This window comes from Bison bison, unplaced genomic scaffold (assembly GCF_000754665.1).
Source record: "Bison bison bison isolate TAMUID 2011002044 unplaced genomic scaffold, Bison_UMD1.0 scf7180017864527, whole genome shotgun sequence".
NCBI classification, from domain to species: Eukaryota; Metazoa; Chordata; class Mammalia; order Artiodactyla; family Bovidae; genus Bison; species Bison bison.
In genome coordinates this window covers 3762738-3777175 of record NW_011495078.1, presented here as the reverse complement: position 1 = coordinate 3777175, position 14438 = coordinate 3762738, and the positions used below count along the sequence as shown (strand labels likewise).

General features: G+C 41.2%; 1 protein-coding gene across 1 annotated transcript in view; it reads left to right on the top strand.

Moving 5' to 3' along the window:
• The window catches only part of TNFSF13B (tumor necrosis factor (ligand) superfamily, member 13b), a 31625-nt gene extending 18240 nt beyond the window's left edge, over nucleotides 1-13385 (top strand). The window contains exons 3-5 of the mRNA XM_010831551.1: nucleotides 7727-7839; nucleotides 7926-8076; nucleotides 11509-13385. Of these exons, the coding sequence (XP_010829853.1) occupies nucleotides 7727-7839; nucleotides 7926-8076; nucleotides 11509-11621 (377 nt within the window). The 3' untranslated portion in view covers nucleotides 11622-13385. The remainder of the gene's footprint in view (nucleotides 1-7726; nucleotides 7840-7925; nucleotides 8077-11508) is intronic.
• The last annotated feature ends 1053 nt before the right edge of the window (nucleotides 13386-14438 follow it).

Genomic DNA, 14438 nt, shown 5'->3' with positions numbered 1-14438 from the left:
CCCCAAAACTGTATTTGAACTCCACCTCAAATCAATGATCTGCCTCAAAACTTCTTATAATCAGATTTAAGATAATAGATTCATTTAAAATAATTGGGGAATAAATATGTAGGCTCCTATAATAACCTAACAGAGAGAATTACCTTTAGGACATAATACTAAGAAATTTTAAATAATTAGCATGTGATAAAGCAAAATTAGTACTAAATCAAAGTCAGCTTTTTATTTAGAAATGATTTTGGCTTCTATAAGGCCTCAAGATCATCTTCAGAAATATTCATTCCCCTGTTACATTAGGTCATAGAATATTTTAACAGGATGAAGATAACACTGAACATAAAGACATTTATATTAATTATTTATCAATAAGTATAAAATATGTACAAATAAATAACATTTTTGTGATAAACCTTCAGTGTGAAATTATTACTTTATATTTTACATGTGCTGGTTAAAAACATACAATTTCCAGTTACAGTGTGGGCACTGGGGCTTAGCAGCGAATAATGTATATGTGAGTCCTCATTTTCACAGGATTTACCTTCTATGAGGGGAAAACAGAAAACAAGCAAATGAACAAGTAAAATCTATCTTGCATCTGTGTTTTTCACTGTGATTTTATCTTAAATGCAACCCCAATACTAAAATACTTGAAGTTCTGTTATTGCTTATTGTTTGACATTTTCCAAAGTCCAATGTTTGCAACTTTTATTAGGTAGCAAATTGTCTCCTAAGAATTCAGATAGAGCCAGAAGAAGATTCGAAAGACCAGTGAAAAATTATAACTTGGAAAAGTCTTGTTTTACACATTTGGCCAAAACCAAACATGCTGTTCGTCACTGTAAAGGATGCAGCTGCTCCTCCGCTGTGAGCTTGCACTTCACAGAGCCGTGGTCTTCCTGGCGCGGTGGCCGCTCCACGCTGACCCTCCCTGGAGGGTCCCGGGGCTTATGTGGACCCTTTGCCACGTGATGAGTTGTGACTCCAGTCAATCTCGATCGTGTAAATAAACGTTGGTGTGTGTGGACATTTCCACAGTACTACTTGACTGCATCCTAGAAATCTTGGTCTGCTGTGTTTCTTCTTTGTCATTTGTCTCAAGATATTGCCTCGTTGAGGCTTCCCAGATGGTGCTAATAGTAAAGAACCTGCCTGCCAATGCAGGACATGCAGGAAATCCAGGCTGGACCCCTGGGTGGGGAAGATCCCCTGAAGGATGGCATGGCAACCCACTCCAGTATTCCAGCATGGAGAATCCCATGGACCGAGGAGCCTGGTGGGTTACAGTCCATAGGGTTGCAAAGAGTTGGACATGACTGAAGCAAAGCCACTTAGCACACACGTTGCCTGGTTATACAAAGAATTATTTACCTTAAAAATGCAATACTGATTTTGTTTTATATTCAATATCAAGTATTATGGTAGGTAGAACCGTATTTCCTCAAATATGTCCACACCATAATCCCTGAAACCTGTAAGTTTATTACTTTATCTGGCAAAAGGGACTTTGAAAATATGATTAAAATAAGGAATTTGGGTATATTATCCTGGATGACTTGGATGTTTCCAGGTGGCAATAGTGGTAAAGAATCCACCTGCCAATGTAGGAGACCCAGGTTCAATCCCTGGGTCAGGAAAAAGCCCTGGAGAACGGAATGGCTACCCACTCCAATATTCTTGCCTGGAAAATCTCACGACAGAGAAGCCTGGTGGGCTACAGTCCCTGGGGTCACAAAGAGTCAGACACTGAGTATAGCACACAGACATCCCCATCTAATCTCCCAGACCCCCACCAACCCCATGCTCTAGACTCTATCCTGGGAAAGCTGATTGCTCTATCCTGGGGTGGCCCCAGGATAATCACAGAGGCCCTTCTTGAGGGGGCTAGGGGTTCAGGGTCAGAGGAGGGGAGCTGGCAGTGAGAGCAGGATTCAGGGTGAGGAGACGGCTGCCTGTAAGGATGGGGGGGCCACAAGCCCAGGAGAGCAGGCCAACTCTAGAAGCTGGGGGAGCCAAGGGCTGGACATTCCAGCATTCAGAAGGAACACAGACCTGCCAGCAGTTTGACTTTGCCTGATGAGCCTTCTGATGTTTGAAATGGGAGATGATAAATGTGTGTTGTTTTAAGCCACTGTGTGTGGTAATTTGTTACAGCTGTAATAATAAATTAATGACACTCCTCTGAATCAACTTTTCCTGACACATAATGGGCCTTTGAAGACTGTAATCATGCCAAGTGGTTGCTCTGCTTGAATTTTTCTTGCTTTAGTTATGTCTCTCGGGGTTCTAATTATGTATACACTGGTAATTATTTTTTGGCTGTGCCGGGTCTTAACTGTGGCGTGTGGGGCCTTCTGTCTTCATTGCAGCCTGCAGGCTCTTAGCTGTGGCATGCGGGATCCAGTTCCCTGACCGGGGATTGAACCTGGGCCCTCTGCATCAGGAGCATGGTCTTAGCCACTGGACCAGTGGAGAAGTTCCTGTGCTGTTAATTCTTGACTTGTTTTTTTGTTTTGTTTTTTTGTTTTTTCCCTATAGTTCTACAACTTTTCTCAAATTCTTAGTGCTTTCTTTATTTCCCTCTCATTTTGCTTTGTGCAGAGTCTATGTGTCCCTTCTGAAGCTTTTATGTTCATCTAAGTGAGCTTTTTTCCCTCCTAATTTCCCAAATCCTCTTAGCTGACAGCTGACACTGTATTGCCTGTAGATTCCTGCGTGTATATGAGAGATTCATCACCTTCTGTGAGTTGATTTTTTGCTGACTCTGTGTGAACTTTGCTGCCTCCCGGCCCTTGACCATTTCCTTGGCTTCTTCTTCGGTGTGACCGCAGTCGCTTCGGCCTGCCTTGGAGTTATCTTGGAGGATATAGACATGACTCTATATCAGACAACAGACATCAGTCTGTTCCTTGCACAGGGCTTACGGGAGGTGGAAAAGGAGGGAGGGGATTCCCACGGTCGGGTTGATAACAGAAGTCTCTTTTGGTTTTTCAACATAATGATTTCATAGAGGCAGTGATGAGGTTTAATCTCACAGTAGAATTTGACAGTTGATAAGTCTCGTTTTACTGAAAAGATTTTATCGATGATTTTTGGTTTCGGCTGCGCTGGGTTTTCACTGCTGCGTGCGGGCTTTCTCTCGTTGTGGCGAGAGGGGTCTGCTCTCCAGGTGCAGCGTGCAGCGTTCTCTCTGCTGTGGCTTCTCTTGTTTCAGGGCGCAGGGTCCAGAGTGCAGGCTCAGTCATCGTGGCTCGCGGGCCTGGCTGCCCCGAAGCATGTGGGATCCTCCTGGATCAGGGATCGAATCCGTGTCCCCTGCACTGACAGGTGGATTCCTAACCAATGGACCATCAGGGAAGTCCTCCCTTCTTTTCAAAACATGTGCTTTTCTTGGTTTGTTTCTCCAGCCACGTTCCTTGCTTTTTTTACCCACTGCTTTTCTAAACTTTAAAAAAAATTCCTTCAATGTGGACGTTTTTCAGACCTCTGGCACAGTCCCCTTGTCTTCATTCTTGTTTCTTTGCACTCTCAAATCCTCCTGTGTTGTCACTTAACAGCCATGTGTGATGGCCTCAATGTAGATCTTTAGTCCAGTAGACTTTCCTGAGATCCAAGCCTATTTATGCCTCTGTCTGTTGAGCGCCTCTTCCTGAGTACCTTGGTGACATCTCAGCGTGAACTCTAGACCTCTCCCCCGCATCTGGTCTTCCTCCTGTATTCCCTATTCCAGTATGCGGGTTCATTAGTTGTTCAACCCAGAATTCTGGGTGTCACTCTTGACTGCTTCCTTGAAGTCACTGCATTAATCTCATTGACGATTCCTCATATATGTAATTTGAACTGATGTGTTTCTCTTCGTTTCCATTTCACCCTCCTAGTACAAACCCCGTCTTCTCTCACCTTGGCTGGTTCCCTTGACTCCAGTTTTGCGCTCTGCTCACCTGGGAACTCCACAGCGGTGTTCCTAAAACCCAGCCGTCGCCATCCTTCTCCACTGCGCACAGCCCTGCCGGGCCTCCCATCGCCTCTCTGGCAGCCCAGCCTGCGTGGCTCTGCCGGTCTGATTTGTTTCTGCGGGTTTTCCTAGTCCTGCCTCAGCCGCAAAGCCATATGCCTGTGGATGTCACTGCCAGACATGTGGGTTCAAGTAAAAAGTAAATCCCTATTCCTTGACTTGGCTCACTTCATCTGTCTTCAAAAATATTATCAGTATCTCTTCTCCTTTAACACTATTTCCAGGAATTTTAAGATAATAAAATAGAAAATCAAGAGAAGTAGTCAAGGGTGATAGCTGTGATTGACAGCTGCTCTCTGGAGCATTTATGGTCAATTATTTAAGGAAGTAACACTGGAAGAATAAATAATTGGGAGGACGTTTCCTATTCATAAAATAGAATAAAAAACAAATATTAGCAAAATAGATCCGATTTTCCTATAAAAATATATTCTTCTAAAATTTATCTACAAGTCTTTCACATATATCAGAACAGGAAAGATCTACTCTCTTAAAAGCAGGCATTTTCAGAAATACATGTGAATTATTTTTATATTTGAATACTGTCATTTTAATTTAATTTCACATGTTAATGTACATAGTAATTTGTTAAGTTTTCAAAGACATTTAAATACATCAAATATTTAAAGCTGCGTGGAGCTGGGAAGTTCACACTTTATATACCAAAATATATTAGTATTTTAGCTGTTGAAAACAAAATTAAGCATGAATGCTCCTAGTATTTACCTTCATTGACTGAAATAAAACCCTACCATATAAGAACTGTGAGTTGAGTTTATTCAGTGTCTTACTGAGAACTATAGCCTAGCCCAGGAAACAGCCTCTCAGACAGCTCTGAGAGACTATTTCAAAGTAAGGCAGAAGCCTGGATTTATGTAATTTTTTTTTTCTGGAATAACAAAAGATTACTGCTAATCACAAAGAAAAAGCACAGATATCTCACTTCAATGATTTTAGTGCTTTTCTATGTACAAGGAGGAGGTGCAAGAATCTGGGGTCATTGAAATCTTTCCTTTCCACATTCTTAAATATCTACTGTAAGAAGTGATTCTTACTAGCTTAGAGAAGCTTTCTATAGAATAGACATTTAGTGCATGTTTTCTTGTTAGCATTTACCTATCCGTGGTCTAACTAGCATGCAAAAAACACTAAGTAATTTTTAATATGTAGAAACATATCATGTATGATTAAGTTTATAATCCCTTTACCTTTTAGTTGATTTTTTAGTGTATTTTCTTAAATTTAAAGTTCACTTAGCTGCACAAATTGCTGGAGTGTGTATTGTGTGCTCTGCTGCATTCTTGGCCCCTGGGTTTCCGGCTGTCACTATGGGATGGTCATTGCCTCGGCCTCAGTGTCAGCAACATGGATCTATGTGTGCTCTTTATAGCCCGTGGACTGTAGCCCGCCAGGATCCTCTGTCCATGGAACTTTACAAGCAAGAATACTGGAGTGGGTTGCCATTCCCTACACCAAGGGATCTTCCCAACTCAGGGATCAAACCTGCATCGCTTGTGTCTCCTGCATTGGCAGATGGAACCACTCTTGCCACTTGGATGGAGTGTAATCCGTGTGTGTGTGTGTGTGTGTGTGTGTGTGCATGAGTGCTCTCATGTATGTGGGCAGGGTTGGGCGAGAAATGTACACAGTAATAAAAACAAGTAGATGATTCTCTCTAACAAGAATCTTTCCAGCAAAATAAGATGAAGTGCCAAAAATAAAACAGAAAATAAGAATATAAGCCTAATAAGGACTTGTTTTTCTTTTTCTTCTGACAATATAATGGTGAGATTTGGTAAGAACTGACTAAATAGGTATAAGTATGGTGTAGAGAAATAGAGGATCAATGTAAAGTACTGTAAAAAAAGTTTGTAGTCAGTAAATATGTCTAGTCAGAATATAAGCGTGCAGACTTAGAAATACGTGTTCCACGTCAAGAGTTCATATTACCTCTCTGATGGAGAGTGTTTCATTTCCCAGAGATTCAGTAACCAGGTAGTAAGATGCTTTTAAAACATGGAATGCTAGTGACTAATTGCATAGCACAATGGTTAGTATTTATTTAAATACATATTTGCTGCATTTGTTTTGGGTCAGGCATCATTTAAGGCCCCGAGGAAACAGCAGGGAACCAAACGTGAGCAGTCCCCAGGCTCAGAGAAGTTGGACTCTAAGATGTGTATGGTTCTGAAGGCGGACAAGAAGCCTCTGTGCTCAGAGGGTCAAATAAAACGTGAAAACAGTTGCCTTCAGTCATCAGCTTGTATTTATAATTTTTAATAATAACAACCCTGATATTAATTCTTCCTCACATTTTCAGAACTCTACCTTAAAGAATGCTATGGGCATGTGATCTCTAAACAGAATTTAAAGCTACAGCATTATAATCTTTTCCCCGAAATGATGTCATATGAAAACAGGCGATGATGAGGTTACCTCTGTTCTGTGTAACCAGGGAGATCTTTATTGGTGGACTGTCGTTACCCAGGGTGGCACCGGAGGGTTTGCACCAAAGGAAGGGGTTTCTCAGAGACCATCTTTGGGAACAGAAAGTTGGGGGGATCGGGCTGCCCCCTGTGTGGGAACTGAGGAGAGGAGGGGTGAGCTGTAGGGCCCCTCCCTGCTGCCTCCTCTCTCCTTTCTACCCACCCCCCCTCCAAGAAGGGCAGAGGAAAATTTTTCTCCTCCCAAACAGACTCAAATAGAAACTGAAAATCTCTATGGGTGTGTTATTCAGAGACCTTTCTTTGGCCTCAAACTCTCCCATCCAGACTAGACATTATTATGAAAGTTGCTGAAATACAGAAGGAATCAAAACCCCAGACATGACATATGAAGCACTTGCTTTCAAGTTCCTGTATCTCATAGCTGGCCTGGGGGAGTATGTAAAAGATGCTAAGAAACCACCAGAGGATGGTCATTTTTTAAAAGACGAAATTCTCCTCTAAGTTTCAGACTTAGGTTAGTGACTAAGCATGTTGTCAAAAGGTATGTGAGTCAGGTCCGGCTGCTCACTGCTCAAAAGCCAAAAACCAGGCCAGTTGGTGGAAAGGAAAGTTGGCCTTATTTCAGACGCCGGCAACTTGTGGAGGAGAGTGGTGGACATCTGTCCAAAGGCCGACTCCCCCCAACCCTCTGCTGACAAGCAGGGGGTGAGAGCTGTTATAGACAGAGTCAGGGGTTGGGGGGCCACAGGCAGAAAGAGCACAGCCATCTCTGAAGTCATCCTGAGCGGTCATCAGCGGTCTGGCCGGCGTCATCTTGGTCATTTCAGGTACAGTTAGTCTTCAGTCCCGGGCGCACTTGTTCCATTTCTTTGTGGTCAGTTCTCGGAACTGGGGCAGCTCGTGTCCTGGGTACGGTCTGGTCATCATTAGCCAACTCCTCCACCTGGGGTTTCAGTATCTGTAAGACGGCTCACACCATGTGGCTCAGAGTATGATCCGTAGCCCTTGAGAAAGAGCTGAAGGTCCCTGACGGTGCCTACTGACTATTACTATTTAGTCTCCTTAGACTGTTCTCCTTTGTTGCGGCATTTCTCACTTCTCTGATTAAACTTAATCTTTGACAAAAGTTTTCCATGGAAAAAAGGCAGGCAGGGGACACGGTCGGGGGGCAAGGGTCATGGAGTCCTGCTCTGTTTCAAATGGAGGTAAAACTGCGTTTCTCAGGGGTTTTCTTTTCCCTTAAAAACCATTCTCTTCATTGTAGGAGCGTACACCTTTGTTCCTTGGCTTCTCAGCTTTAAAAGAGGAAGAGCCCTAGAAGAAAAAGAGAATAAAATTTTGGTCAAAGAGACAGGCTACTTCTTTATCTACGGTCAGGTAGGTTCGACCCTGAACCCGCCGCCGCTGTCCAATGCCCCCGTTTCGTGCTGACTTCTGACAAAGTTCTTTGGTTTGTTCCTCAGGTTTTATACACCGATAACACCTTTGCCATGGGACACCTAATACAGAGGAAAAAAGTCCATGTCTTTGGGGACGAACTGAGTCTGGTGACTTTGTTTCGATGTATTCAAAACATGCCTGAAACACTACCCAATAATTCCTGTTACTCAGCTGGTAAATAATAGTTCTATATACATAGACAGAAAGACATTCCTCCGTATACTGTGTGGTGTTTATGGTCTCGAATGATGAGTTAGTCTGTTTTGATAGAGACAGATGCAATCATTACTTTAGATTTTCATTAATTAGCTAACTAGTTATTAATAAGTTTATCATTTTTATATACGTTTAGAAAGGGCAGTAGCTTCACACTGATCTACTCTAGAACAAGCTTGTTTTCTTGGAGCTGTGATAAGAGTGGTTGCATCATAAGAGAATGATGACCTGTGCCAGGCACATCCATCCGCGCTCCCTGCTGTAATCCTCCTTAAGAAAGGGAGGTGGGCACTGAGACACAGAGATGTAGCACATGTTGTCTGGGGCTGCACAGCTGAGCAGCTCCAGAACTTGGTTTAAATCAGCCAGTCTGCCTGAGTGGGAGTCACGGAATCTCACCTCTTCCTTACCTCCCTCCTGTGGAAGAAATGCCCTTTGGCCAGTTTTGAATGTCAGATCCAAGGGCACCATTTCTCTTCTGGGGTCAGTGGACACCAGATGGATACAGTTGGGATGCTAAAGGGTAGGACCGAGCCTGCCTTTCAACTCAGGGCCAGAGGACTGGAGAGGAAAGGGGACATGCAGGCTGTCTTCATTTCAGGTCTCTTTGGGCTGTGATTGCCTTCAGTTATTGTTGTTCAGCTGCTAAGTCCTGTCTAACTCTTTGGAACCCGTGGACTGCAGCCTGCCAGGCTCCCCTGTCCTTTGCTAATCTCCCAGAGTTTGCTCAAACTCATGTCCATTGAGTCAGTGATGCCATCCAACCATCTCAGCCAAATGAATTGCCATCAAAGCCTTCCTTTTATTTGGGGGTAATTTCAAACTAATCAAGGCCAGTACTTGAAAAAAAAAGTTGCCTTAAACACATTTATTTCTCTCTGGTGGTTTTGACAACTCCACTCAGGACCTCAAGGAATGTTTTCCTTTCCAGACAGCGTGAATGACAGTGTGGAACAGGGAGTGGGGGTTGATTGTGTGCTCTGAAGCTATGTATTCCAAAGGCACTTACTGACAAATGCACCAGGAATCAAGACAGAAAGATAATAATGCAGATGCTTGTCATCCTGGACCCATAGCCATAAAGAGCTTTGACGGGGTGTTGAGGAAGTTTGCTTAGATTTGAATTCCCTAATTTTCATAGAGAACTGTTATCCCGCAGCCTGTGGTAATCAGTATTTCTTGTTGCAAAATACCTATAAATGGGGAGGTCACTTCAGCCTGTTGTTTACTTACATTAATTAGCACTTAGAGCTTTACAACACACTCCTTTATACATTTTTCTGATCATCAGCTCCTCAAGGTTACTTCCTAGCCTGATTTTTTAAGAATAAATAACTTGACCTTAAAGATATTTCTCAGTGCTGATAGCTTAGCATCATTTACAAAAAGTGTTCTCTAGGAAATTTCAGGTTTGCAGTTTTTATCTGTTCTAGAGAAAATTTGTTTTACAATCATTAAAAGCTACACATTGGTGTATAAAGTGTTTCCATAATAATCTGAAAAAAAATTAAAGTGGTCCATTTGAAGAGCCCAGTATCACACCAAGGAACCTCTCTTGTGCATGAAATTGATTCTTATTCATCATGTCATTAACAAATTAGCGATTGCTACCATCTGGAAGAACTGAAATAGCCAGTAACTCAGTGTTGAATATTTAAGTAGGACCTACTTTGAAAAGTAGTAGTTAGTTTACACCGACTTTGAGAATTACTGTTACCTAATGATGTGTGTGGAGAAGGCAATGGCACCCCACTGCAGTATTCTTGCCTGGAAAATCCCATGGACGGAGGAGCCTGGTAGGCTGCAGTCCATGGGGTCGCTAGGAGTTGGACACGACTGAGCGACTTCACTTTCACTTTTCGCTTTCATGCACTGGAGAAGGAAATGGCAACCCACTCCAGTGTTCTTGCCTGGAGAATCCCAGGGACAGAGGAGCCTGGTGGGCTGCTGTCTCTGGGGTCGCACAGAGTCGGACACGACTGAAGCGACTTAGCAGCAACAGCAGCAGCAATGATGTGTGAACTATAGCCTTTGTCAAATTATTAGATTATCTTGAATATCTGTGATAATTACTAATCATTCAACAAATCACTTCAGTCTTTTTTTTTACTACTCAATGTAATGATCAAATGCCATGGGAATCCGGAAAGAATGCCCATCACCCTTAAAAATATCTAAGTTCTTTTGTTACTGTCTGTCTTGGTCTGTTATCAAAAAACAATGACTCCTTGGGCATTCTGATCACTGCCCCAACATGTCTGTGAAGGTGTCTGGTATACCTGAAATGTTCAGGGAATAAACACTCACTGGCTATAGTTGGAGGAAACCCAGGTGTTTGGGGCTTGACAGAGGAATTGAGGTTAAGGTAGATGTGTTTCTGTAAATATATTTCCATGGCTTGCTCATGAAACAATGCACCTGCTTTTAAAATTATTGTGAGTATTGACAATTTAGTTGTGTCAATGTGTTATTTGTTTGTTCCTTGGTTTTCTTTTCTGCCCCCGTTCCTCTTTATTTTTTTTCTTCATATTTTTCTTTTAAAATGGGGTCAGGAATGACCTGATACCCTGAGTGTAGTTCCTGAGTTGCATTTTGTATTCCTGAATCACAGGCTACCTTATTGTAAATTAGGCACATGCAGATTAATCAGTTCTGAGAAGCTAATTAGCTTCTTACTTTTGATTATAAAGACAAGTTATGGTCATTTAAGGAAACACAAAATATAGAGGACTATAAAAAGCACTCTGAATGACTCCAAATTCCATAGTCTGAACTCTACAGAAAGACTCTGTTAGCAGATGTGTTTTGCTAATAAGTAGTGTTTTGCTTTTTACTTTCTAATAATTCACACATTATATGCCCATTTGAAAGTATATTTAGGGCTATGCAGTGTGTGTGTGCATATTTTTGTATTTTTATTTAACATTATTTTTTAAAGTTTCCTATGTCCAGTGAAGCAGAGCCACTTTTAACTTTATAATATTCCATCTAGGGATGTGCTATGATTTACTAAACTTTTTTTCTTATAGTTAGACTTTTGGTTATTTGGATTCTCTGTTTTATCAACAGTAGGTGATATTGGGCTGGCATAAAGTTCCCTTGGGTTTCTCCATAACATCTTGCAGAAAAACCCAAGTGAACATGCTGGCCAACCCCACACATTCGTTTGTCTGTTATAACTCCTTCTGCTCATTTCTTTTACTATTTTTTTTTAATTGTTAGGCAAATAGAATAATAACTGGTCTAGAAACTCACTGGTGTAATGTGAAAAATGAATGCCTATGTGAGTTTTTTTTTTCCCAAAACCAAGTCGTCTTCTTTAATGTTCTGCCCTCCCCTCTTCTTCACCTGCACAATGGCTTCAAGTTGTCGCCAATCATTCCTTTCCAGGCATCGCCAAGCTGGAGGAAGGAGATGAACTCCAACTGGCAATACCCCGGGAAGATGCTAAGATATCCCGAGATGGAGATGGCACGTTTTTCGGAGCCCTGAAGCTTCTGTGACCTGCTCACACCTTGTGTGTGGCTCTTTTCTTCCCTTCTCTGTGCCTCTAAAGAGAAAGCACTTAACTGGAAATACCAAAAGGGAAAAACAAAATAGTTACCATAGCCTTTTCTGGGAGCTATTTGTTTTGGTTTGCTGCAACTCGACCAAAACAGGAAATTTAACAGACAACCACAGCCAAAGGGTGTCATGTGAATTATGAGAACTAGAGCCTATTTACGGAAAAATAGAATTAGAAAGACTTACACTATAATGCCACGTTGGACAACTTAGTGCTTACCGCCTTGGAAGAAGCACAAGATTCAAAGGGGTGATAATCGTTTCTTCCAGAATGATATTCCACTGTTTACTGTGCAACAGAGCCTGTGACATTTGGGGGGAAATCTCAGGATTTATCCTCTATTTTTATGTTAAATACCCTGTCTTTTTCTTCTATTAATACTGAGGAAATGGAAGGAAAAAAAAAGGTAGAGAAATCTTGCATTCTATACATGAAAAAGTAACTCAAAGTTTAAATTTAAATATTGTATTAGATAATCGGACTCAAAATAGGATACTGTTACTATTTAAGTCTTTTAGGTTTATTTTGAGTTTGCAGTTTTAGCTCTAATATTGTGTATTACCCGCTGGAACACTCTGTGACATATTTCACAGAAGGGCAATCATTCTCTCGTGTGTCTACACTTCAGAGTATTTTTTACAGCTAATTTCAGTTACTTTGGAAACTTTTAATATAATTTCAACTCATGCATATAAACGTTCATTGAAAAAAGTAACCATCATTGTTTTTACGTAAAAGTAAAATCTGCCATAGAAGTTAATAAACACATTTGTAATAATGTAATATTATTTCCCTTTATTTCCTATTCTTCTGTTTTAAACTGCTGCTATTGTAGTTCACATATCCCAGCCTTTAAAAAATAGTCATGTTAATAGCTTTTCAGAAGTGGAGGATTGATTAAAGTTCCTGGCATCCTGAGTAGGGTATATGCCATGTGCTTGTTCTAAAGATTGTTGCTGTTGTTGTTATTGTTCAGTCGCTGAGTTGTGTCTGACTCTTTGCGACCCCATTATCACCTGCCAGAAGACATTGTCCTGATTTTCATTTTATAAAGAACCATTTTTGAGAATATCATACTACTTATCTTTTATAACATCACTTGTTTCACTTTGTAAAATGTCATCAGTTTATACCGTTTACTTCATTGTTTAAACAGATGGAAAAACAGACCCTCGTCTACACGACTGTTCCCCAGTCTACATACATTAAAATATTTTTAAAGGTATTTTTTCAAAACAAACGTTTGTATTTTGTGTCTAAAATTAAACTTTGTTCAACATTCTGATTCCTATAGTTTCAGCTTTTGGGTTAAAATAAAACATGTTCTGAATTTATTTGTTTTACAATATGATAATGAAAAAAGTGATAGGCAGGGTAGAAGCTTCGACACGAGGAGGAAATCAGAGGTGTTCTCAGTGTTGCTGCGAGTCGGATCGCCAGAGAAAACACGTCAGTGCCTTTGCCTCGTTTTTGAATTGTTCGTCTTACACCATCCATCTTTTGGTTTCTCTCTGTAACACTGAATGTTGTCATAAAAATTAGGTACACAAAGTGGATGATATTCAGTATCCTGTGGTAAACCACAACGGAAAAGAGCATGGAAGAAACTGTGTATATGTGTACAGCTGAGTCCCTCTGCCGTATGGAAATGAACACAGTGTTGTAAATCAATTATACTTCCATTAAAAAGACTGAAATGATAGAATTAGGTGCGTAAGTGATAAACGTTATAGATTAGTGTGTGTATGTGTCTTAGTTTGTGATGCAAAGTATCTGAAGTCATAAATATGTCTTTTTATTTCAAAAAGGATTTGTTTACTTCAATACTATATATGTGAAGTTATACATCAAATATTTCTTAGGACTTGGGTTAAATAAGGGTTTCCTAGGTGAAGCTAATGGTAAAGGACCCTCTTGCTGATGCAGGAAACGTAAGAAACACAGGTTTGATCCCTGGATGGGGAAGATCCCCTGGAGGAGGGCATGGCAACCCACTCCAGTATTCTTGCCTGGAGAATCCCAGGGGCAGAGGAGCCTGGCGGGCCACAGTCCATAGGGTTGTAGAGTTGGACACGACTGAAGCGACTTAACTGAAGCACGCACAGGTTAAATAAAGATAATGCCATAATGATAGGCTTGGGCTGTAAGCTTTTGTAATCTACAGCTTGCAGCATTTTGCTTTTTAAATGACTTAGCATATTTTGTCAGCAGATGTGGAATTCAGCCACATAAAATAGTTTTCAATGTTACTTCACTTTCCACTCAACCCAGCATTAAAACGTGACTCTTATCTTCCTTGTAAGTGAAATTGTGAGGAAAATCAGACATTGGTTGGATTAAAGCTTATGTAGCCATCAGGAAGTAGAATTAAATCAGAAAGAGAAGACAAATACCATAGGACATTACTCCTATGTGGAATCTTAAATACGACACGAATGAGCTGATCTACGAAACAGGAACAGAATCAGGGAGACAGAGAACAGACTTTTGGTTGCCAAGGTGGGGGGGGTGATGGGAGAGCGATGGGGTGGAATCCGGGATCAGCAGATGCAAACTAGGATATGCAGGATGGATGAGCCACGGGGTCCTCCCACACAGCACAGAGAACTGTATTCAGTGTCCTGTGATAAACCATCATGGAAGAGTGTGAAAAAGAATGGATAGATGGATAACTGAGTCACTTTGCTGTACAGCGGAAATTAACACAACATGTGTAAATCAACTGTACTTCAATAAAAATAAATTCAAAAAAGGT